Source organism: Aphis gossypii, chromosome 3 (genome assembly GCF_020184175.1).
Source record: "Aphis gossypii isolate Hap1 chromosome 3, ASM2018417v2, whole genome shotgun sequence".
NCBI classification, from domain to species: domain Eukaryota; kingdom Metazoa; phylum Arthropoda; class Insecta; order Hemiptera; family Aphididae; genus Aphis; species Aphis gossypii.
The window spans coordinates 24,430,284-24,454,850 of record NC_065532.1 but is presented as its reverse complement, the minus strand read 5'-3'; the positions used below and the strand labels follow the sequence as shown (position 1 = coordinate 24,454,850).

Sequence of the window (24,567 nt, the reverse complement as noted above, 5' to 3'; positions counted from 1 at the left end):
GAATATTTCTAAGCATATACTGCATATAATTTTAGTGGGTGATTCGTGTGACTTGGCATGTCTGTGTAGACTACTAATATTAGTCAAGGTTTTATCGCATACATTACACGAGAACATGATTATGTTTAAAACTGAAGAACACTAGTCGAACTAGCATCTCAAATTTTTGTACCAAATATTCCGGCTGGTTCATTGACTAACTGCGATAATGATTTATGGGCTGATGATGATAGTAGTATATAATAGGGCATTCTGATGCCTGAGCCCTTGAGCCCTTGAGCCTTGAGCCGCTGATCATCACACCACACCACCACACCATGACCCCCCACCGCTACCCGCTCCCACACGTACATGACGTATTTTTACCACCTACCACAGACCCCGCAACTACGTGTGTGACGTATTTTTACTCCGCCGCCGTGGTAATCAATTACGCTTATCATTTTATTGTACACGCACCATATTATTGTACATATTATATTCGAGTCATCATCTATTCTTCAAAGGTTTCACTGAACAACCATTGTGTATAAATCTTTTGGTGGGTTATATTTTTAATATCACATGAATTTTAAAACTCATGTTATAAAACATCGTATTATAAAACGCATCACAAATTATTTTTTACAAACACAGTACACTATTAGATTTATTCAGATACGTTAATATATGACATTACGTTTACATACAACACTTTTTATATAAAAAAATTAAGTATTTTGTGTTACAATAGTTCATAAGAATTCAAGACGATACATTTTTCACTTTATTTCTATCAGATAGTTTAAATAATATAGATGAAAATAATAGTAGCAGTATTTTACGGGAATTAGATTTAAGTCTAGAAATTTAGACTACAAAAATATAATACTCTGCGTTAGATTCGAGCTGGGTATGTCAGACCTCTGTCCTTCACATTTTTCCCCACTTTGACTCTAACTCATTGAAAATTTTAATCAAACCTGATATACTTAATAAGATATTATCGAAGTAAAATATGTGAAAATAGAATTGCCACAACATATTGTTGTACACACACACACACACACACACACACCATATTATTGTACATATATTTCAGTCACCAGTTACATTATGCATCCGACAACGTCTTTAATAACGTTTTTCCATCACATAATGCAAAAAATAATAATAATCTGGTGTTAGAATCGAACCGGGTATGTACTACCTCTCCAACAACGTCTTTAATAACGTTTTTCCATCACATCATGCAAAAAATAATAATCTGGTGTTAGAATCGAACCGGGTATGTACTACCTCTGTCGTACATATTTGCCCAACTTCAACTCTAACTCCATTGATAATTATTACAAGACAACAAGAGTCGAAAAACTAACAAGTGGTTAGAACGTAATTATCATCAGATATCTGTAGACTATGGTGATACCGAATATGAAGAGCTAAGTAGAATATTGAATTCTTTAAAGTCTACATACATTTACATCAAAGGTGAACAGAAAAAACAACTTATCATGGAGTTTATATCTCACGTCACAATCATCAACATTGAAGACTTGGGCTGTCCTCGACTGGAACAAATTTGTGATGAAGAAACTTTACCTTGTTGTATTTTTCATAAGAATTTAAATCCTAAACAATGTACATTCTATAAAGTATTTGTTTTAAGGAAATGGTTTATAAATAATTCTTAAAGATTGTATACATTTTATTAAATAAACATGAAAATATTTTAACATTGTTTTTTTTTTTATTTATATGCTAATATACATTTATTTATGATAGCATTTACACAGGTTTTTAAATTAAATATGTATGGGCTTCCATCAACCTGAAACAGAAAAAACATGATTATTAACAGGAAAAAAAATATTATAAGAAAACATTGTAAACTAACTTAAATATCTAACAATTATACATTATAAATATGAAAAAACTTAATTATCTATCAATTATACATTATAAAGGGGGGAAAATACTGTAAGTTTATACACTAATCTAACTTAAAAACATTCTGTTAGACAGTATTTACAATAATTTCAATTTGAGTTATTTTATAATCGTCGGTGTATTCGCCCGTAACATCTAAATACAAAGGTTATATACAATAATCTATCTCAAATATAACAGACTATATAACGTATAATATTTACAATAAAAATAATTAACAGAAAAAAAATATAATATATAAAATCAAGAAAAGTAATGTAGAAGGTTGGAACCTTCATCTAATCGTCCTCGGGTTCATCTCTCCTGTAAAATTAAGAGAAAATATTAGTAAAATAGTTTAAATATTTATTTTGTAATAACTTACTCTATGCTATAATGGCCATGGGCCAGTGTATTTATTTTATCTTCTAACACCACCCTCTTATCATCATAGTTGTTATAGGTCAGCTTCCTGGTCTTTATCGTTACTAGCTGGTGGTTGAATGACTGTATTGATACATTCTCCTTGTATGCCTCCACTCCAGCTTCACCAAACAAACACTTCCTATGGTCCTCAAGGGTCATGTGGTTCTTAACAACATGAGCTCTGATACCCTTTGCCTTGATCTTTTCACCACCAACTCTGTCCTCTGCTCCAGCATACACATTAAAAGCGTAGGACTTTGCCCTCAACGCACAGAACTCAGTGATTATATTCCCATCCACCTCATCAGAAAAGTACCCCGGAGACTTCTTTCTTTCTGCCACATAGCATGGATGGTCATTGGGCAGGTTGGCGGTGTCCATCCGGTCCAACAAGTTACGATTAGCCGCCAAGTCCACATACAAATCTTCAGTATCAATATGATATACTAGTGAATCTGGAAAAATAATGATATTAAATTAATATATTATATAGGTACATGAGTATAGTTTTAATATATTTACCTGTATCAGTGTACATTATAATGATAGTCGTACATTAGCGTCTTACTTATGTCTAGTACTGCAAATCCTGTAAATAATAAATGTGTTAATAAATGATAAAAATGTAATTTAAAAAATGTATATTTACCAATATAAATAGGTTTGTCAAATCTAATAATCTTATTCTCCAGGGAGACAGCATTAAGGTTCTCATTGTAATTTGTACAGTGTTTGAACGTACACTTGTTTATAAGTTTTTGCAACCTCCTTTCACATGACACCAACTCCATCTTCATCTCCTTCCTCTTCGATTGCATTGTTTTACCTGTAAAAATAAAAATGTTAGTAAAAATAGAATAAATTTAATAAATAAAGTGACATACCAAATACAGCGTTATTCATTAATTTAAAAAAGTCTTTCTCAAAATCATTCTTCGCCTTCTTCCTCATCTCGGTGTTCAACACAATATATTTAGCCAGCCAGTCAGACTGGTTTAATTGTATTACTCTATGTACCTGTAAAAATAAGACATTTTTTTTTAAAAAATCTGTTTAAAAATCATATAAAATATAAATATTTACCTTTTCAACTATAAGTCCATTTTCAATCGCCTGCTGCAGGTTTCGATAGTGTATAATATAATTATCCTTCTTTTCGAACGTTGCCATCAACTTCCGTACCTTCGAACCACTTGGCATACTGTTTTGGGGTAAGAAAGGCAGGTCGTTATGCTCGTTGTGTAGGTGTTGTGGGTACGTCACGTCCACCTCATACACACGTCCTATGGGGGAGGTGTCATCCAAATCATCCAATCCGTTTAATGTAGGTTCAAGCCAGTTGAGCCCACCGTACGGTATGTACTGTGACATAGCCCATCCATACAAGTTGTTACCTATAAAATAAAAATAAATTAATAAGTATGTGAGAAGATAAATAAAAAATATATACTTACAGTCCTGATAAATTATCCATGATTTATTCTTCGTCTCGTTGTATCCCGGGGTCTTGACATTATTCGCCTTCGCATACCGTTTGCTCGCTTGCACTAGTCCACCACGTATACCTATAAAAATAAATAAGATTATTATATGTACATTTTTAAAAATAATATATATATACTAACCATTTTCGAACATCAGCAACATGTCGTAATCATGCAATAACTGTAGCTTTTGACCGGTAAACTTAAGCATCGCGTCAAAACTCAAGCCTGGGGCGGTGAAATAATGAGCAGCGTCCAGGTTATACGCCCTCATGCATACGTCGCGGAAGTTTTCAAAGACGTCCGCCAACAACAGCACATCGATCTTCAAATACAAGTCACTGTAGTCACCAAGCGTCTTACAGTCGAAGTGGTCCCAGACCTCCTTCGCGTGCTCAAACTCATTATCCTTGATCCCGGTCTCTGTCAACGTACTATAAAAATCTTGCTTCCTCGGTAAACTCATATCCTCCAGCCGCTCCCAACTATCCGTGTACTCGTACGGGTACACGCCCTTACGAGTCACGAGCGGCATATCTCCGGTGACAAAATGTTTGGCTGTCTCACGGAAGTTGTCATGTTCGGGTGTAACCAAATTTTCAGCCAGGGACGACAGACTCGACGCCATAAACCGGAAAGTGTCGATAAACCGAACAGTGAAGGTACTACTTATATATTTCGAGAAAGATATATATTTCTCTTTGCTGTTCGGAATAACGTTGATAGTCTGAGTATCATATCCAAGTTCCGTTACAATAAGATGTGCTTCATAGTTTGATAGATTATGGAAAAAGACGGGGACAAATTTAGGTTGTTGTAACTCTAAGTTACACCTAGAGCACAAAGTCTACCTAAATTTCCTAGTCAAATGATCGTGATCCCTAACCTTATCGCCCCCGGCTAAACAACATTTACATAAATTACACGTATTACACTCTTGATGTGTTTTTTCTTCGCCCTCAGTCATTTTTATAGGAATATTTGTCTTCATCAGTTTCTCAATTTTCTGGGCCACCTCAACTATCATCTCCACAAAATGTCTCGCCACGTCCGTTCTGTCTTCGCTGCCTCTGTAGATTACCGGCCCCGCCGGTATCTCGTACTCTTCCAATAACTCCTCCGGTACGTTGTCGCTCGCCTTCACTAAAAACCCGTAACTCATCGCTTAGTGTCTCTGTATAATAATTGTAGTACTCTCGCCTTTCTTTTCCTCCGTCTTCACCAACAATGCTTCGAAATCCGCATAAATAACAAAAGGGTGTCGCTATGTCTTTTTCCACGCCTTAAACTCAATGGTATCACCCTCTTTCGGCATCTCCGGTAAAATAGGTTTGTGCACCAAGCAAATCAATTTGTGCTGGTTTAAAGCCTCTTGTCCGCTCATCTTATATTTTAAATTTTGGTTGTCGAATGACGTAAAACAACGCTTGCAAAAATAAACCTGTCCATGGTGTACGGTTTTCTGTGCACGTACGAGTCGTACTTAAATTGAATTTAAAATATATGGCACTCACCATCGGACATATTATCAAGAAAAATAGAAATCTCAATCAACAGAATAGACAGAAAATCAAACAAAAATCTACAACCAACCAATATAATATGATGTAGAGGGAATATCCTCGATATGTGCTAGTCAAACACCAATCATACGAGGATATATATTTTGAACATATACTTATTTTGTGAACAATTATATAAAATTATAAGTAGGTTGGTCATGAACTTAAAAAGAGGTACCTACTCTAATAATAAGATAACTTAATCTTCAAAGCAGGATGATTATCAGTAGGAAAAGCAGTTTTAAATGAGAACTCAATTTGATAAACATAATACATTCATTTCAGAAATGCAACTGATTATAACTTATTTGTAACTTATTAAACAACAAAACCACTGTTTTATTTCGATTAATGTCTATATTTAATAAAAATTTTAATACAATTTACTTTAAATTTGTAATCATCGATTTTATGACAACCATATATTTTATATACCCACTGACCCTACCCACACACACACACAAAATAACAATTATTAGATACATAATTAATAAATGACAAGCACTTGGTAACTAAGAGCGAATATTATGAAAAAATACGTTTCAATAAATTTTTGAATATCTGAAGAGATTTAATAAAATTCCTATTTTTTTTTGGATCAGTTTCAATAGTCTCGCTATCTTCAGGTACTTTAATCATGTTGATGTTTGGATCTTTGTATTTTGTTTTAAGATAGTTATTGCACCAAATCTCAACAACAAATTTTGACGTTGCTGAAACCACAAATACATATCTATATTACTTTTATTTTTTTATTAATTATAAAATGTTGAATAGGTATAAATAAATATAAAATTTATAAACACATAACACATAGCTTTATGTACATAAGAATTTGTTAAATAAAATTATTTGGTATTGCCGCCTGTTGTATTAATAAAGTAATAAATAACTAAAAACTACTTAAAATTCATAGTGAAAAAAAAATGGTTGTTTATTAACGAAAATTACTCTCGTCAAATCAAATCTTGCTTTTTAGGCAGATTACTACAAGTTTGTATATTTAATCTCGTATGTGTTGTATGTTGTTTATAATGATACTGCTACTTTATATAATATAGTATTACTGCTGCTAAGATATTATAGGATTTCACATTCTTTTTAAGATCCCAAGTATATAGTTTTGGAAGTAGTTACAATTAATTATGATTTAGATATAGGTAGGTAATTTAAAAATATTGATTTATTTTTTTTTAAATTTAATTTAATTTAAAGAATTTTATTAATTTTTAAATGTATCAATTTTTTATAAAAATATATCTTTTTAAATACTTTTCCTTGTAGTCTACAACTGTAAATGCATACACTATAGCATAATAGTAGAATAAGATTTAGTGTACAATAATATAAATTACTGATTATTTATTAAGGTTTATCTCCTTAAAAGTCAAATTTTGAAAAGTCCTTTCTTAGTGCCCCCCCTACATTGCTTTAGAAATCTCTGTAAAAAATTTCAAGCCTCTAAACCCAGTGGTTTGGTCTGGGTGTGGATGAGTGAATAGGCGCGGTCTCCTATATGTATATAGATTATTATTATACCTATTATATTTATTCAATGATGAGGCACACTCAGAAACTAATACAGAGTTATTGATCTCTTTTTATGGTGTTTAAGATTACAGTAGCTAACCGTTGAGAGTCTATTCTCACTTTCTCAGTAAATTAGACAATTTAAGGTTTGACATAAACTCACACATTATTGTTATTTTATAATTAAACTTATTTCTAAAAAAATATTATTATTAATTAGTGTTCTTTAGATAATGTGAGCATACTTAATGAATCATCTTGTAAAATTCTGTCTAAATGATAGGACATGTACCCAACTTTGTTTTCTAAACAAACAAATAATAATAATACATATATGTATATAAAAAATGTACTACATAATGTGTTATTTGTGAAACTATTTAAACAAAAATTCATTTTTGGTTTATTTATTTTACTACAATAAATTATACTTTAATAGTATAACGTTTGCGTTTGTGTATACTAATATACTTAAATCAATAACACGAATCTTATTGATAAATGTTCTGTACGAGTGGAGCTTATAGACAGAGTGTGATAGCAACCGATAGCTACAAACTATAAGCATCTTATTTTCGAATATATCCAGTAATAATTAATATTCATTAATCCATTTAAAATATACGATTATGGTTGTTATTTTAAAAACATTTAATGTACACTAGTGTATTTTCAATAAAATAAATGCATGAAACTAGTCTACACAAATAATAAAGATTAGGTCAGGTTAGGTTACGAACTAAATAATTTACCAAAATAAAAAAAATGTAATGATATGCTCACTTTCACATATCATGATTGTAAATTTCTTATTTTTATTTAATAAAATAAATAACGGTCGAGTTGTCACACGCACATAATAAACCCCAATAAGCATTTTCAATAACTGATGAAAGGAATGATTTATATTATTTGGTCATGTAGGATATTATACATAGTTGTGACAGTGTAGCGCAACATGTGTGATCTATTTCGTGTGCCGGCAGAGACAATGGATGGTCCAGTAAGGGTCTATGTCGCCGGTGATAAAGACAGTTTCTTGGTAACACAGAGACCTTTGATGGGGCCGCCTGCGACTCTGGCTGGTTTGACCAAGTCGTCTCCTCTCATCAGTGCATGAGCACTTTCCAAAGAGACAAGTGCACGAGCACCATTCGTCTAGACAAGTGCAGGAGAACATCACAGATAGCCAACACCTACTCAAAAGATCGTGCGAGTGACAACTGTGCCGTTTCATTTTTTTAAACGAAATTTAATCAGTGTTCAGTCATTTCTTTTTGAGTGTTTAAAATAATTCTTTCTCTCCTTATTACGTCGACTGCGTTTTCAGACAGCTACGGACAAGGTAAGGTACATGCGCATCGATATTTATATAGTTATAATAGTATATAGGTATCTTATTTTATTTATTAATTTATTAGAATTTAATAAATTAAAAATTCACTTAGTAATTTTTGTCAACGGTATACTTAATCGTTCTCGAATCACGACCTCGAGAACCCTCCGACGATCAGGAGGAAGGTAATCGCGAAAATTTAAAATAATAAGTCTTAAGTTAAAATAACTAAAAATATCTAATAACTTATAAATAAATTTGAGGCATTCATTCAAGGCTTGTGTCCCTTGTGTTTGCCTTACAATTTATTTAGACCACTTAATCCCATACACACATACTTAAATAATCCATTACATAATAATTAAAAATATTAAATTATATATTAATATTATTATTTATATTTTTAATTTAATTTATTTTCTTTAAATTTATTTTTGCGTTATTACAAAAAACAAATCTAATTTCCGTAAAAATAAATATTCTATATACCTATCAAAATAAAGATATATACTGTAGTAATATTTCAGTAAGAGCCAGCCTGTATCATTATTATTACTATCATTCTCACGATTATTTTATATTATTTTATATATTTTATATTTTTATATTTTATATTATTATTATTTTATTCAGCAGTTACTCAGTCATACGCTCAGCCGCGTCGCGACGACATCGGTCCGTCGCTCCGTTTAATTGTTTAATTAATTCGTTTAATAAAATTGTTCAACTGATTTGTTTAATTGTTTAATTAATTTATTCATGTGTTTAATTGATGTTCAATAAATATTTATTATATTTGTTTTACATATCGCGATTACTAATTTTACTGATTATTTCGGTTGTATCCTGACACCTCAGCATTTACCCCCTAAAATACTGAAACTATTTTCATGACTATTTACAGTGTATCTGGTATCAATAAATTTAAGGGTACAAGTGGTGCTGAAAGTTATTGTATAAAATAATTTACTTGTCCAGGTTTCAAATCGTTCACCTATAAAAAAAATATAATAATAAAATATGTCTAAAAATGTGCCGTAAAAAAATTATATTTTTCAATCATAGTAGTACTGTACATCATATTGTAAAATAATTGTCATTTGATTTGGGAATTTGCTCTATCTTAAATTTTTATGGGATGGTTAAATGTATATAGTGCAGAGTAATTCACTGAAAAGCTCTAGTAGTATTGGACCAGAGTGTGCAATTAAAATCGCTGAATAATGTTAAACGCCAGGTATCCACCATAGTGAAGAAAAATACAAAAGCTGAACTGTTATGTATAGTTGATTAGTTGTAAATACTGTAATGATATGCTCGCTTTCACATATCATAATTGTAATTTATTATTGTATTTTCATGCAATAAAATAAATAACGGTAAAGTTGTCGCACGCTTGTAATATACCCTAAAAAACCTCAATAATAGTAAATTTGAGGCATTCATTCAACGCTTGTGTCCCTTGTGTTTACCTTACAATTTATTTAGACCACTTAATCATATACAAACATACTTAAATAATCCATTACATAATAATTACAAATATTAAATAATATATTATTAATATTATTATTTATATTTTTCATTTTATTTCTTTTATTTTTGCGTTATTACAATACAAAATGATTTTTAATTTATCCAGCCAGCTCTTAATAGTCAGAAAATCATATACTTGTTTGAATTTTATGAAAACAATTATTTCTTCCATACAATTTTACCATAAAATATTTAATTATATTTACATAAAGTTCTTGCGAAAACTCAGGTACATAAGGAACAATCAACTTCGAGAAACTCGCTTGTTTTTAATATTTTGCAAATACTTTTCAAATTTTTATTGTTTTTAATCAAAACTAAAACATTTTTGTTGTTTTTTACTTGTATTATAATGTTGCACGATATACTCTTAAGTAAAATATATTGTAGCTAGGTTCACGACTATAAATTTATTACAAAACACACGTCCAACACGTTCATATTAACTGCATCGAATGAACCAATTTGTTTATTAGAACTTATTCAGTTGGTTTTATTGTTTACGATAATATTTTTATGATTATTATAATGATGAATAAAAAAAAAACGGAGTAAAATAACTGGATGTACCGGATTGCAGAGATATGGCTTGATTACTCTCAGTAAAACTCGATTCACGGTGTCAGCGGTGCGCAAGTCATACATAACAGTTTCCCTTATTTAAAAATAATTAGGATGGCAAGAAAGATGCCAGAAAGATGCCATATGCAAAAGAAGATCAGCTGGTTTGGAAGAAGAAGAATGAATACGACAGGAAGCTGCGGCAGTTTGACCCTAGGAACACAAGGGCCGGTGGGTAATCGGTCCGAGAACAGCATTCCAAGAAGTGTTCATAGGAGGTCGCTGGCTATCACTAATACATGTTCTTATAGCGCGAATAACATTGTTTTATAAGTTTTGTACTGTATAACTATGCTTTTATTGTGATAGTATGTAAATAACTAAGTATTATTATTGTATCACGCCTGTAAGGTGGCAAGTTGGGGAGATTAGCCCTTTCTTCCCCCATTTATGTGTGTATTTTGATTTATGCCAATAAACGATGGTGGCCGGGAGGAAGTAATGCGAAAGCGGTTCCCTCTCGGTCGTCGATTTAACCCGCAAAAAAAAAGGTTAGGTTAGATTAGGTTAGGTAATATTTATAATTGTCGTATCAAAGATTTTCTAGTGGTGCTTTGGTTGTTTCGTCCTCTCTCGGAAGCATAAATTATTTCTTGCCGTTCTAAAATTTTCCAATATTAAAAATGTAATGTATGTATTATAAAAATCTAGAATGGAACGAATTGACCTTACAAATTACATACCTGTTACAATTAAAATTTGTAATTTAATCAAGCGTGATAAGATAAAAAATAATGGTTAGATAAATATTTAAACCTATCACAGTATATGACGCAAAAATCGATAGATACGCGTCAGACACTGAAAAGCTTGTTCTTACGGTATAATTTGATTTAAACTTCATTTTTACCCATTTTTTCGACTGACACCTCTTCTTCCAATGACAACACTACAGAGGAAAGTATGAAATTGTTGAAAATTATTAATATATTTTAAGTTTTTCCTTAATATTTAAGTGATTCTTAAAATACAAAGTACAACTACTGTACTAATTTAAAGTATATCATGATCTAAAATAAATTAGTGTATTAATAAACAACAATGTGCAAAATATCCTTTGTTAAAACTTAAAAATGCTTCAGTTTTAATTTTTAAACTTTAAAGGGGATTTCCGATGGCAAATTGAATATCTTTGGTGCATTATAGTGGTCAAAAGTAAGATGTTTCCAACAGTTTTCAAAAAAAATCTGGAAGTTAAAACTTGTACAGAATACATCAAAATTAAGGAAAAATTACAGAAAAATGTGTAGTATTTAGATCAAAGGTTGAAAAATAATGTTTGCTTTAGTTTCCTTCAAATAACTATAGAGATATTTCAAGCTTCATAATTCATAGGAAATACTGTTATATGCGCCTATATTTTAAATTTTTACGAAACGTTAACGATTTATCCTCAAACGATTTTAAATATTTGTTAACTATTCAAAAAGTAAAATGTGTTGATAATTGCAACATTTACCAGTTATATAGATCGCCAATTTTTAAATTTATTTTTCAAAATATTTCAATTATGTTAAGGTTATTTATAAATATTTAAATATTCGATTTTTTATTTCATGTATAATTGCGAATTAAAGTTGTAAAAACACTAGGGAATTTAATATAAAGTTCCTCACGAATAACGTCTTAGTGATCAAAAAATTACAAGAATACATGGTTACAATTTTTTTTTAGCGTTAGTATTCAAATATTGACCAAATTCGTTAAAATCATAAAGATTTTCAAGTTATTTTTTAATTAAAAATGTATAAAAAATTGTGTATACGTAGATTTAGAGTTCAAAATTGAATACAAGATTTTCCATAAGTTTGACTTACAACGATTATAAAAGAAGTTGAACGTTGACCAATTAAAAAATTTTTATCTTTAGTAGAAATTTTAATGAAATCAAAAATCTATGCTTAAAATAACGATTTAATTTCAACTAATTTTTTATTTTTTTGATAATTAAAAATTACTAGTCGTAGAAACTTGAAACATACACCAGTTGTTTAAATTGGCATTTTCTATACATAATTTATTTTTGGGGTATTCTGGCCATGGTTAAACTACACTTTTTACCACCCACTGAAAATCATATTTTAGGCTGACTCATCATTTCCGTGCAAAGTCGTTTTCCGTATAAAATGATACCTATCATTGCAGTCAAATGTAATACATCTTTTAAAGTGACCTACTATGTCCAACGCCGTCCACTCGATACCTACTGTACTGCAGAGCGTTACCATTGACCACCCTTTTTTATAGTCGTTATTGATAATTTAAATAGTTCTAATAAGTTTAAAAATCTCAGTAGTAAATATTATATCGAAGAATAGTTCCATCTATATGAATTTCAGTGTAAGTTTTGCGTGAATATAATATAGCACTGTGAAACTTAATTTTCTAATATTTAATTTGTTTTTATTTTTTTAAATAAGTAGTTCAGTATAATTATTTTTAATTTTTATCTTTTTTACATCGTGGGATATACATGAATCGAAGTATATTACGCAGTCGTGAAATAGGAACCACGGAGGACATTATAGATTAAAGAAAAACCGCTCTAAATAAATTAACATAAAAGAAATACATTATAAGAATAAAACCACAATATCTAAAATTGGTATACAACCAGTCATTAATAATATTCAAAGATATAGCATTATGCATAAATTATTTAATATAACTTTATTGTAAAGTGTTATAGTAATATTTTTGTTACTATAATGCTAGTAACAGAAATATCAGTAAAGAGAGACGATTAGAGAAGCTCTGTTTATAATATATTAGTGCAATTTCATCAATAATTTAAGTATACTATATTAGTTTTCTTACATTCTTCAATTATTTTTATAACATTGCTGTATTTGTTTTTTTCTAAAAAATAAATAATAAACAAGTTACCCAATCTATTACATTATTTTATTTATTTATTTATTTTTATCTTTATGCCACAAAAATTATGATCAAAATTATGTTAAAAATAGTTTAAGAAGTATTGGAATATATTTAACTTTGGTGTAGGCGTACAGAACTCATATCCGAATTTCTCAATTAGTAAAATTTTGATCAGTTGTAGGTCTTAATGTTACATTAAGATACCTTATATTAAGTATAATATGTTTTTACATAAAATAATTATTTACTTACCATGATAATATTTAAGAAGTTCATCTGTTTAAAATTTATAATATTTTGATAAATTTAATGTTAATACAAATGCAATAATTGTATAATATTTTTAATTATTATATGCTATTTTAATGAATGATACATTCAACTATAGTCTATAATATTTAAAAGTTTATTGTTAAGTTATCTTACCAGTACATTCTAAAAGTATGATAAAAATTATAAATTAACTTAATAAGTATTTACTTATTTAATTCGTTTATATATATTGTATAAATGTAGAACTATGGAATAAAAATATAATTTTTCTTTTAAATAGATATTATTGATTTTTATAAAAAATATTAAATCTAGGGGTACTGTAAGATTTAAGCGAGTTATTGCTTATAAGTAAATCAAGTAAGTTCTTAAAAGTAAGTAAAAGGTTTTGAAATAGAATGTAACAAATTAATTGTTTCTCAAATTAATTAATTTTTTTTTTGAAAGGTATGACTTGAAATTAAGCTAATATTATTAATAATTTTTTTGTCAAAGTTGGTGCTTAAAAAAAAATGCATATTATTCTTTTTCGGGTTGATAAAATTAATGAAATTTGCATATACATAGGTTAGGTGATAGAATTATGTTTAATTTTAAATTAATTTTGAAAGTTTTTACTAAACTATACTATTATATTATAAGCTTACTTTTAACATCTGTAAAAGTATAAACGTAAATTATAATCAAATTATCAAAATAGTTATTAATATACTGCAATTACTGGATTTTAGAATACAGTTAGCAATTAATCCAATAACATAATTTATGGTTTTTTTGTATTCTATTTTTTGCAAATTATTAAATTCCAGTAAATGATGTGTAAGGATTCATTGGATTACAAGTTTTTCGTATTTCACTGAAGAGTGAGGACACACTTAATAAGACAACTGCCAAAAAAGTTGATTGGTATTGTCTTCCATTTAATTGATAACATACCGATAGATGACTACTCTTTATCAATAAATTAATTAATATTTTTTGTCAATGTAAGCGCTAACGCGAGAAAACAGTCGAAGGATCACTCGGCTGGTCAATACCGAGAATTCTTGAACATTAATAATTATAATAATTGAATGTCGACGACTGAAATTGATTGGGGTCGGCAACTTATATGCCACACTGCCCACATTCAAATGACGGGGCACGATAGGCAACCTAACACACGATGACGACAACGAAAGACTGAGGAATACGCTTGAAGAAAGGAATGGAGACTTTACACACAGGAATAAGGATGATACAGGTTAATTCGTTAATTACAGGGACTGGTTCCCTGTGATCGGTTCGATCTGGTGCAATGGCCACAGGGGACTAATATAATAATAGGGAATTCTTAAATTTTACTTAAAATTAAGGCAGGTGAAGGTCCAATCCGGTGCGCAATTCAACTCGACGACCTGGGTGGCCACTCACACAACGTACTATGCGTTGCTGGCGGACTTACACAAGTACTCTGGCAACAGTCTCGATCTCGGGCAAATAGTTGAATCTCATGGTAGACTTTGTGGATGGTGTTATGCTGTAGTTGGACGAATGACGAGGTTCGGCACCCAATGTGGCGAACGGTTATCGTCGAACGCTGACAGATTGACACAATGTCATCGACTACCGGAGTTGTTGGATAAATCACAACACCGAATTTAAGTTGACATAATGTCAAAAAAAAAGGTTTATTAAAAGAACGACGAAGCTCGAGTGGAACACCACGAGCCCATATGATATAACAGATATATAACGAACATAGGAAAAAGGTAGCCACTAAACGATTATAAAACTAAATGAAACTTCAAAACTTGATGAAGTTTAATGTCTATGCATTTTCTACGTATTTCTTAAATATAAGCACACTTCTCATCAAAATCAATAACATTCAACGCCTTTTGATATAATTATGAATCTTCTTAAATCTACTGAAGTAAGAATACCTAATCAAAATTAATATTTTTTCCCAATGATAAATTGATAACATTAACAATAAAATGTTATATAAAATTAAATATTATTATTGTTATTTGCTATACAATCCAAATAATTCTACATTTATTCATTCTCTAATATCTTATTTTATAAGATTATAGGACTTGTACGAACAGACACTATTTTAAAAACTATATACAAATGCTATATTAATTGTATATTATTTTTTCAAAAAAAATTCCAGAAGCTGTTTTCATAAAATTATATTGATATAATATTATGTTACAGCCATACCTATCTAAATTTTAATAAACATAAAAATAATCATAAACAATACTTCATAATTTTTGAAAATGTACTGATATTATATAAAAGATAAATACAAATTATAATAATGTAATATGATTTCATAATATAAATAGTTTATTTTAATTATATTTTTCGATTTAAAATATATGTAGCATACATTTACTTACCTAAAGAAAAATCTCTGTCAGGGGATGACTGGGTAGGCGACGGGTCAGTCTGCGATTTTAAAACTTCAGGCCCTTTTTTACCGAAAATTAATAAATAATATAATAGTCAATTTTTTTTTTTATCAAAATGCTAATATGTTTTTTTACTATAGTTACCACAATAATGGTGGACTTTTACCTTACATTAATCTGATAATAATTAAATACTGATCACAAATGTTAGTGATTTTACTAGACCACGGCATCAATCACAACCATATTAAATACAAAACTCACAGACTACAAATTAGAAATTTGGCCACCCGGTATGCGGTATGCAATCAGAAAAAAAAATTATGAAAAGAATTAAAACTACATCATACCAAAAATATTTAATGTATATCCATAATTATTTACTACTCTTTAATTAATAATTACAGCAAATCAAAATATAATATAAGTACACTTCTAATAATAATAAATTCATTTAAATAAAAATAAAATAACTTTAATTCAATATTTTTATTTTGTTAGTATACATATTAACCAATAAGCATCCTTTTCATTTCAGTAGAAGCATTACCTAAACGATCGATAATAATATCATGAGGTACAATGCTTCTAATTTATCGTTAGAAAGAGTAGACCTTAGTCTAGTTTTTATAGTTTTGAGTATAGAAAAACTCCTTTCACAACTTACCTGAGTAAAAGCTAAACTTAATATTACCTTATATACTGTATATAAATCATTGAAATTTGGTGTATGGGTCACTAATGTGTATATATAAAGGAATACACATGAAAAAAATGATTTACAACGATGTTTTTCGGATAATACACATTTTAAATCATCTTCAATATTTGTGTGGTTTTCATTTTCTTTTTCTGAAAATTCATCATTATAATCTTGATACAGAATACTAGTATCTATATTTGGTATGGCGTCATAATTTTGAGCGAATTCTATCAATTGACGTTGAATATCTAAAACATCCACCTTGGCCATTGATGCGATTTTGGCCAAAATCGTTTTTAAATATTCAGTAAATTCTGTAGTTTTTATAAAAATATGTTCAAAATTATGAACTCCTTCGATTAATTTTGTTTTTGAATTATGCAACAGTTTATATCCTTGAATACAATTTAATTTTTTTGACTGTAAGCAAGAGGACGCAGATGAACTTAAAATGAACAGTGACTGAAACACGTATGCTGTCAATATAGTTTCAAACTTGAGTAAGTTATTTATTATAATATAACACTCAGAGCTTCTGATTTTTCACCAAGATCAAAATCGCCACTGTTTGCAACAGCTAGTAATGCTTTAATTACTGTTATAAATCTGTTTTTCTTTATTTGGTGTGAATAATGGATCAAATACGTTATTTAATGCAACATCTCTGCTCCACCATCTAGTTTGTCCTATTTTTTGAAGTCGTAACAATTTTTCATTTCCATCAGAATTTTCAATAACCGTTTGTTTCCACATTCCCATTCTTTTATATGATTGACTAAAAAATATAGCCAAACGATCAAATAATCCAAAGAGATTTATAACTTCTGAACACGAATCAGAAGCTTGTGTAAGTGTAAGATTTAAGAGATGACTAAAGCAATGGGTGTAAATAGATTGCGGAGCATCTTTTTAATGAGAGCTTGTAAACCATTGTGAATACCACTTAAATTTGCACCGCCATCGTACGCTTGACTTACAATATTAGAAAAAGATAACCCAATATCTTCAAAAACATTTTTAATTAAATTATAGAAATCAATTGCCTTTTACGATTCTACTGGTAAAAATTTAATTAGCCGTTCTTTTACATCAGTTTGAATCACATAACGGACATATACAGCCAATTGTTCGGTTACACTTACATCCTTGGTGGAATCTATGAATAAACTAAAAAATTTTGTTTGTTTTACTTCTTTTCCAATTTTTTTTTGTATCCACTATGAAATTAAATTGATTATTTTATTGATTGTAGTTTTTGAAAGAAATGTAACAAGACTAGTGATCCTCGTCCTCTACTTTAAGTTGAACGGTTTTTACTTTTTTCAATTGCAATATCTAAATATTTTTCAAGAAGTGAGTCAAATTTAGACCAACACATCAATAACTCCAAAAAGTTTCCGTGATTCATATTTTTATTTTCTAGAGTATATGCTTGTTCTCCTTTATGAGCTCTATAAGCAATACCTTGCCTGCCAATGTAAAGAATTCCTTCAATTATTCTCGACAGAAAAAGTCTACGTTCTTGAATTAGAGTTACTCGAGAATTTCGTTGATTTATATCAATAAGAGACGAGACATCTTTAACTTTTTTTGCTTGCATATTAGCGTAAACAGCTTCATCATGTGTTTTAGAATTTTCATGTATTTTAATGTGTTTGTTAATATTTTTAGTGCATACTTGTACACCTTGTACAAAAATTGATTCTTTATTTAATTAAAATGATAAACACACGGCACAAAAAAGCTTTTCACTTTTTCTATGTGATAGCCAATTTCTGGGAATTTGAGTGTTATCAATATTAGATAATGGACGAAAATATATATTTTATATGCGTTAAATGGTAGTTGATTATAATTCGGCTGTATTGGATGATATGACATAAAACGTAGTTTTTCAGCCAACGTCGAATTATGAGAAAGTGCTGTAAAATTATTATTATTTACCGGAGAGTTATCATCTAAGTCTGAATCCGAACTCTGTGCTATTTCATGTAAAGGATCATTGGGAACAATATTATTTCCCAAATCAACTATATTTCTTTCATCAAATTCGATTGATAAAGGAATGGAAGATCCATTCATTAATGTTTTATCATTAATTAAAATCATTAATGTTAAGATCTTGTTTAAATTTATTATTTGAGGATTTCATGCTAAGCATTATTTCATTTTCTGGGATATTAATTATGTTAGTATCGGAATTATCATTTTTTTTTTTATAACATTACTGCACGATGGTTCATAAATTGATGGTTGCATATTTACTGCAGCATTTTGTGTTGACTCAATAGATGGTCGCGATGAGCTCGATACAAAACCAAAATTTAATTTTTGTTGATTTTTGTCCTGAGCAATAGCTTTTTATTTTTGTCTATCAGTTTCTTTTTTCTTGCCCGCCCAGAAGGCCAGAACTACGTTTTATTTTCACTGGATGTGTATATTACCATCGGCATCATTACTACGCTTGTCCATTTTAAATTTTAAATAGATTACTGATCTATATACCAAACATTATTGAATTAATATATTTATATAACAATCAAAGAAATGGATTTAACCTAACATTGTACTAATACTAAAATAAATTACTGATGCCTGATGTAAATATAAAAGATTATTCTAACAAATCGTCTCAATAAAATAGAGAATACGTTCACATTCATTGTCCAATAAAATGAATTACTAACTAGGTACTAAACTACCTCCTACAAGTTATAAAAATGAAAAAATTCTTACTTGGTAGCTTATTAAATATGTAGACATGTAATCACTCTGACTATCGGATGGAAAATAAACGCTGTTAAAAACTATTGCCTCAATTTTAATTTTAACATTTCACATTTCACATTTCTATCAAAAATAAAAATAAACAATGGTTTTGGTCTACACGATATAATATTATCTTCAGCCGTCATAAACTAGAGTCTATGTAGAGTGAGGCGTGGAGCGGGTATGCCCGTAAAAGGATTTAATCGGAACGAAAATAGAATAAACCGATAACAAAAATAAAATGTGAATATTTATTGATTTCGGCATAAACATATGTATATATTATGGAATTATTCAGTGTTTGGAATTCTTCATATTATTATTATAAGATGTATTTTCGTATGTTTTCCTATTTTATTCTTAAAAACAATGTAGGTCTAAATTATATAATACAACCGACAGGCCAGTCCTCGATCGCTGACCAGCGGACCGGGTCAGTCCGCCCCTGATCTCTGTGCTCTACTTTTAAAATTATAATAAATAAAAGTTAGTGTCTCACGATAAAATCAAAAATACAGTTTATTATTTTCATGATTTTATTTTGACTTTCTTATTAAAATTATATAATATAATCCTTCAGATTTTCTTAATTCCAATTCTGAGTGGTACGTGGAAGTGTAATGACCAATTTCTTTTTTTAATTTGTGTTTAAAGCATTAATTAATTGATTTACTAAGTTTTAGTGTATAACATGCATTCATTAAAAGTAATTCTTTTTCAAAAGCGGTTTCTACTTCAAGACATTTGAAAATATATTAAAACAATTTTATTTAGGTACATGGTATTATGATAGAATTTGGTGTTAGATTACAGTAACAATCATTTCTAACGGTTATAGATTTGTTTTCTTGTAATCTAAAACTTGAAAAACCCGTAGAACTTTCTTTAACTACGTATATTGTTATAGATTAAAATATATGTATACAATGCAACTATTCATATTTCATAGCATTATTTGATATAAAACATTTTATTAGAACATTTTACATTTATAAGATATTATATTATGTACAGTTTATTTTAATATTACTCACCGATTGAACTACAATACATTGCTGGAGTTTTTATATCATCTGAATTAAAAGAATAAAATAATATGTTACTTGGTTAGATTTACTTGTTACATTATGAAAATAAAAATACAAAGACAACACAAGTATAACATTAATATATTTGGGACGAATTTTCTAAATTATTTGTATAAATAATTATAGAAATGAATGTATTCAAGAATAATACTTACGTAATTGAAGGTCCGTGATTTCCTCATAGTACTTCAATGCTACTAGTACTGCATCTGCATCTGTAGGTAATTTAAAAATGAAATAAATATTATAATCTTAAAACAATTATTTTCTTTGTCAGCAGTGTAGCTAAAAATATTTGTATAAATCTACGTGATCTTACAATATGGATCTTTTCATCAATGATCAAAAATTATAGAAGGGATTCCCCTTATCTGGCCATTATTCATTAATCTATTATATTTAAGCATATTAAGCTTACTAATTATAAAAATATGTAATTATAAAATTACAATAATTATTTTGGAACTATAATTTAAAAATTTTCTATAACTATATTATAATTTTTTTAAATGTTTCTTGAACTACAAGGTTGAGTATTGATTTGATGGTGGTTGTACATTTGGGTTTTTATAACTTACAAAACTTTGATAGATTGAATATTATTAAATTTTAGTTAACACTTGCGAAAGAAGATTACGTCTGCTGTCTGTAGCAATTGCAATAATGAATAAAGTAACATACCTTCCTTTTCTTTTTCTGTCATTTTCTCAAACGTCTTGTTAAAATATAAAAATACAGTATAAAATTATTAAACACAATAAACCTATGATATATGATTTTTGTAGTGAAATATTAATATACAGATATTTCGATGAAATAGAAAATTATCAAAGTAAATGTAAATTATTTCATATTATAATTTAAAAAAAAATCATTTTCATCGTAAACACCAATACATAATTTCAAAGAACAAGATGAAAATTATGAGCTACAATAATAGCAGATTATACAGTATGGATATATTTTATTTACAAAAAGTCACTTTGTGACTTATTATTCACACACCTTCCTATACGAAAGAATGTATTCTATTATATTTGTTAATTTTTAATTTAGTGTATCTTAATGATAGTTCAATTAATTATTAACTTTTTTATATAAAGACATTTTCAAACTCTTATCGCATGCTTAAAGTATATAATTTGAATTAAGTTAAAATATATCGTATTTATTTTATATTATCTTGTAACTGAAGTATATTATTATTTGACATACAGAATATTAAAATTAATTTTATTATTGTTATTATGTATTAGAAACGATATTAAAAGATATGTCGAATGTATGTAAATTATTACTTAATACAATATGTTAGGGATGTTTTCAGTTTCGTTTATAATTCATAAAAAAATATCAATACTTTTTGTAAAAATTAGTTGTATACAGTATATCGTACCGTATGGCGTATAGTATACTATACGGTTAGTATTTCAATATATATATATATATATATATATATATATATATATATATATATATATATATATATATATATATATATTCAATTTTGGACAATTTGAAAATGTTGATTGGACATAAATGAATTGTATTTTAATTTAATTTTATTTAAATTATTTATAATTTATGATAATTTACATACAATATTTAATTATAAAATTAAAGAATTATACAGAAAGGTTCATATATTTTAGCATTTTAGGATTAAAAAGTTTAATTAATGACAAATAATTTTGATTTGTATGAGAAACTTTAATTGCTGTGTTTTACATTAAATTAATTTACAAAACTTACTTCGTCTTCATATTTTTCGGGAATTAATTTATGTTTCACATATTCTTCAAATTCCAATCCATGAGCTTCTTCTCTTCTGAATTCTTCAAAACCTATTTTTTCATAATAATAATCAGCAAATGTAAGTTACCACACAATATATGAAAAAAAAATTGTATTATACTTATTATACATACATACATGCTAATTGCAAATATAACGAATTGATTCCCGGGGTTTTTGAAGGTAAATTCAAATTGAGCACGTTGACATTTTAGATAAAATACTAATTGAGTCATTGTTTTAATACTAGAAGAGTCCAGTCAATCTTTAAATAAAAAAAAGCGTGATCAAGTGGGTAACGCTTTGCTGTACGGAAGGTATTGAATGGACCTCGCGTATAGAATTGGTCACTGTAATGGATGTATTAAATTTATCACTGTACAGTGTATACAGTATATATTTTGCAGATGGTGATGTGAAAGGTTTTTAATATTTTAATGACCTGAATACCTAAGATTAAATCATGTACAGAAATTAATTACACTAAATTTAAATTTGGTGTATATTTCAAGTTTTTACGATTAGTAGTTTTAGTTATAACAAAAATCAAAAATTATTTTATAGGAAATCATTATTTTACTAGTGATTTTTTCATCTTGTAAAAATTTAAACTGAAGATATAAATCTTTTAATTGGCCAATGCTTAACTTATTTTACAATTAATGTAAGCCAAACTTATGGAAAATCTTGTATTACATTTGTGATTCTTAGCTACTTATACAAAATGTTTTATACATTTTTGACGAATTTGGATAATATTTGTACACCAAACACTAATAAAAAAATAAATTAAAATGCATTTGAATTTTTATAATTTTTGGAATACCATAGTCCAAAAGAATAACTCTTGAAAAATTTTGTATTGATATCCCAATTATTTTGACTTTAATTTTAAAATTTAATCGGCATTTATATATAAAAAAAAAACTAAATAACAACGAATATTTAAAATATCTATAAACAGACTTAAAATAAGTGAAATATTTTGAAAATTAAATTTAAAAAATAATAACTGGCAAAGGTTTCAAGTATTTAAAAATTTTACTTTTTGAATTATAACAAATATTTAAAATCATTTGAGGATAAATCGTTATCTTTACGCGATTACGTAAAAAATTTAAAAATAAGATGCCCATAGCATTATTTTCTATAAGTTAAGACACTCGAGTTTCCTCTATAGCTATTTGAATCATTACTAATGGCAAACTTTATTTAGCATTTTTTAATCTTTGTAATAAACATTTTTCTGCAAATTTTTGCAATTTTGATATATTTCGTAAAAATTTAAACTTAAACGTTCATAAAAAAAATTGTGATTAAACTTTTATTAATTTTTATTTGCTATTAAAATTTTAAGATTGACATTTCAGAATAAAAAAATACTTAGAAAAATTGATAATTTCAGTTGCTTATAAATATCTAAAAAACCATACTATTTTGAATATTTAACTATGTATAAAATATAACACTAATATATATATATATATAATTATATACACATTTGAGGAATATTTCAATTACTTACAGTTATTCGTTTTTGATTTACAACAATTTAAAAAAATCGTTATTTTGTTTGATTGCAACAAAAATGATACGCACGATATCACACACATATAATAATATTATATTATATATTATGGGGCATTCAGACGTGGCAGCTTATCATGCGTGACACGAATGTGCGGCAAAAGTGTGACATTAACTTATAATTTAATTCTACATGGCACAATTTCCGACTTGTCTAGAAGATTTAGCATTTTACTTAAAATAATCCACGGACTCAATAAGTATTATATGTTCCGTGCGTACCCGAGAATCAATATTAGTATATTACTCTTTTTTCCATTCAGGTATAGTTACTCAATAAGTACCTATACAACGCACAATACATAACGTATGATAATGAGGTTGATCATCAATAATGATGTGATGGAACAGTTCAATTTTAAACAAAGTGATCTTATATATTTTAAAAATATTCATTAATACCAATCTAAATTACTTACCAAATTGCTTTGCAATACAAAAATTTTCAAATCCAAAGTCATCTTCATAAATATAAAATATACCTATTAGGCGTTTTTATGTTCACAGATTAATGTATACTGCATTATAACACAGTTCTATCTATTTTATCAGATTAAATACATAAAATAATTGATATGAAAACAATTATTGATATTATTAACGTATACTTACATTTAAACCCAATTATTTTTAAACTTGCTGTTAGTTATTTTATAAAATTAAAT

The 24,567-nt window shown here is 28.2% G+C and overlaps 1 protein-coding gene across 1 annotated transcript; it reads right to left on the bottom strand.

The window, feature by feature from the left end:
• Positions 1 to 1,749: 1,749 nt before the first annotated feature.
• On the bottom strand, positions 1,750 to 24,551 carry LOC114130089 (uncharacterized). Its single transcript, XM_050203678.1, is given in 14 exon segments — positions 1,750 to 2,232; positions 2,294 to 2,789; positions 2,857 to 2,870; positions 2,872 to 2,923; positions 2,984 to 3,160; positions 3,219 to 3,351; positions 3,418 to 3,728; positions 3,789 to 3,899; positions 3,960 to 6,093; positions 20,468 to 20,506; positions 20,677 to 20,736; positions 22,274 to 22,365; positions 24,322 to 24,363; positions 24,515 to 24,551. Coding segments are annotated over 9 exon segments (1,806 nt in total). The 5' UTR covers positions 4,447 to 6,093; positions 20,468 to 20,506; positions 20,677 to 20,736; positions 22,274 to 22,365; positions 24,322 to 24,363; positions 24,515 to 24,551; the 3' UTR covers positions 1,750 to 2,207.
• Between the last annotated feature and the right edge of the window lie 16 nt (positions 24,552 to 24,567).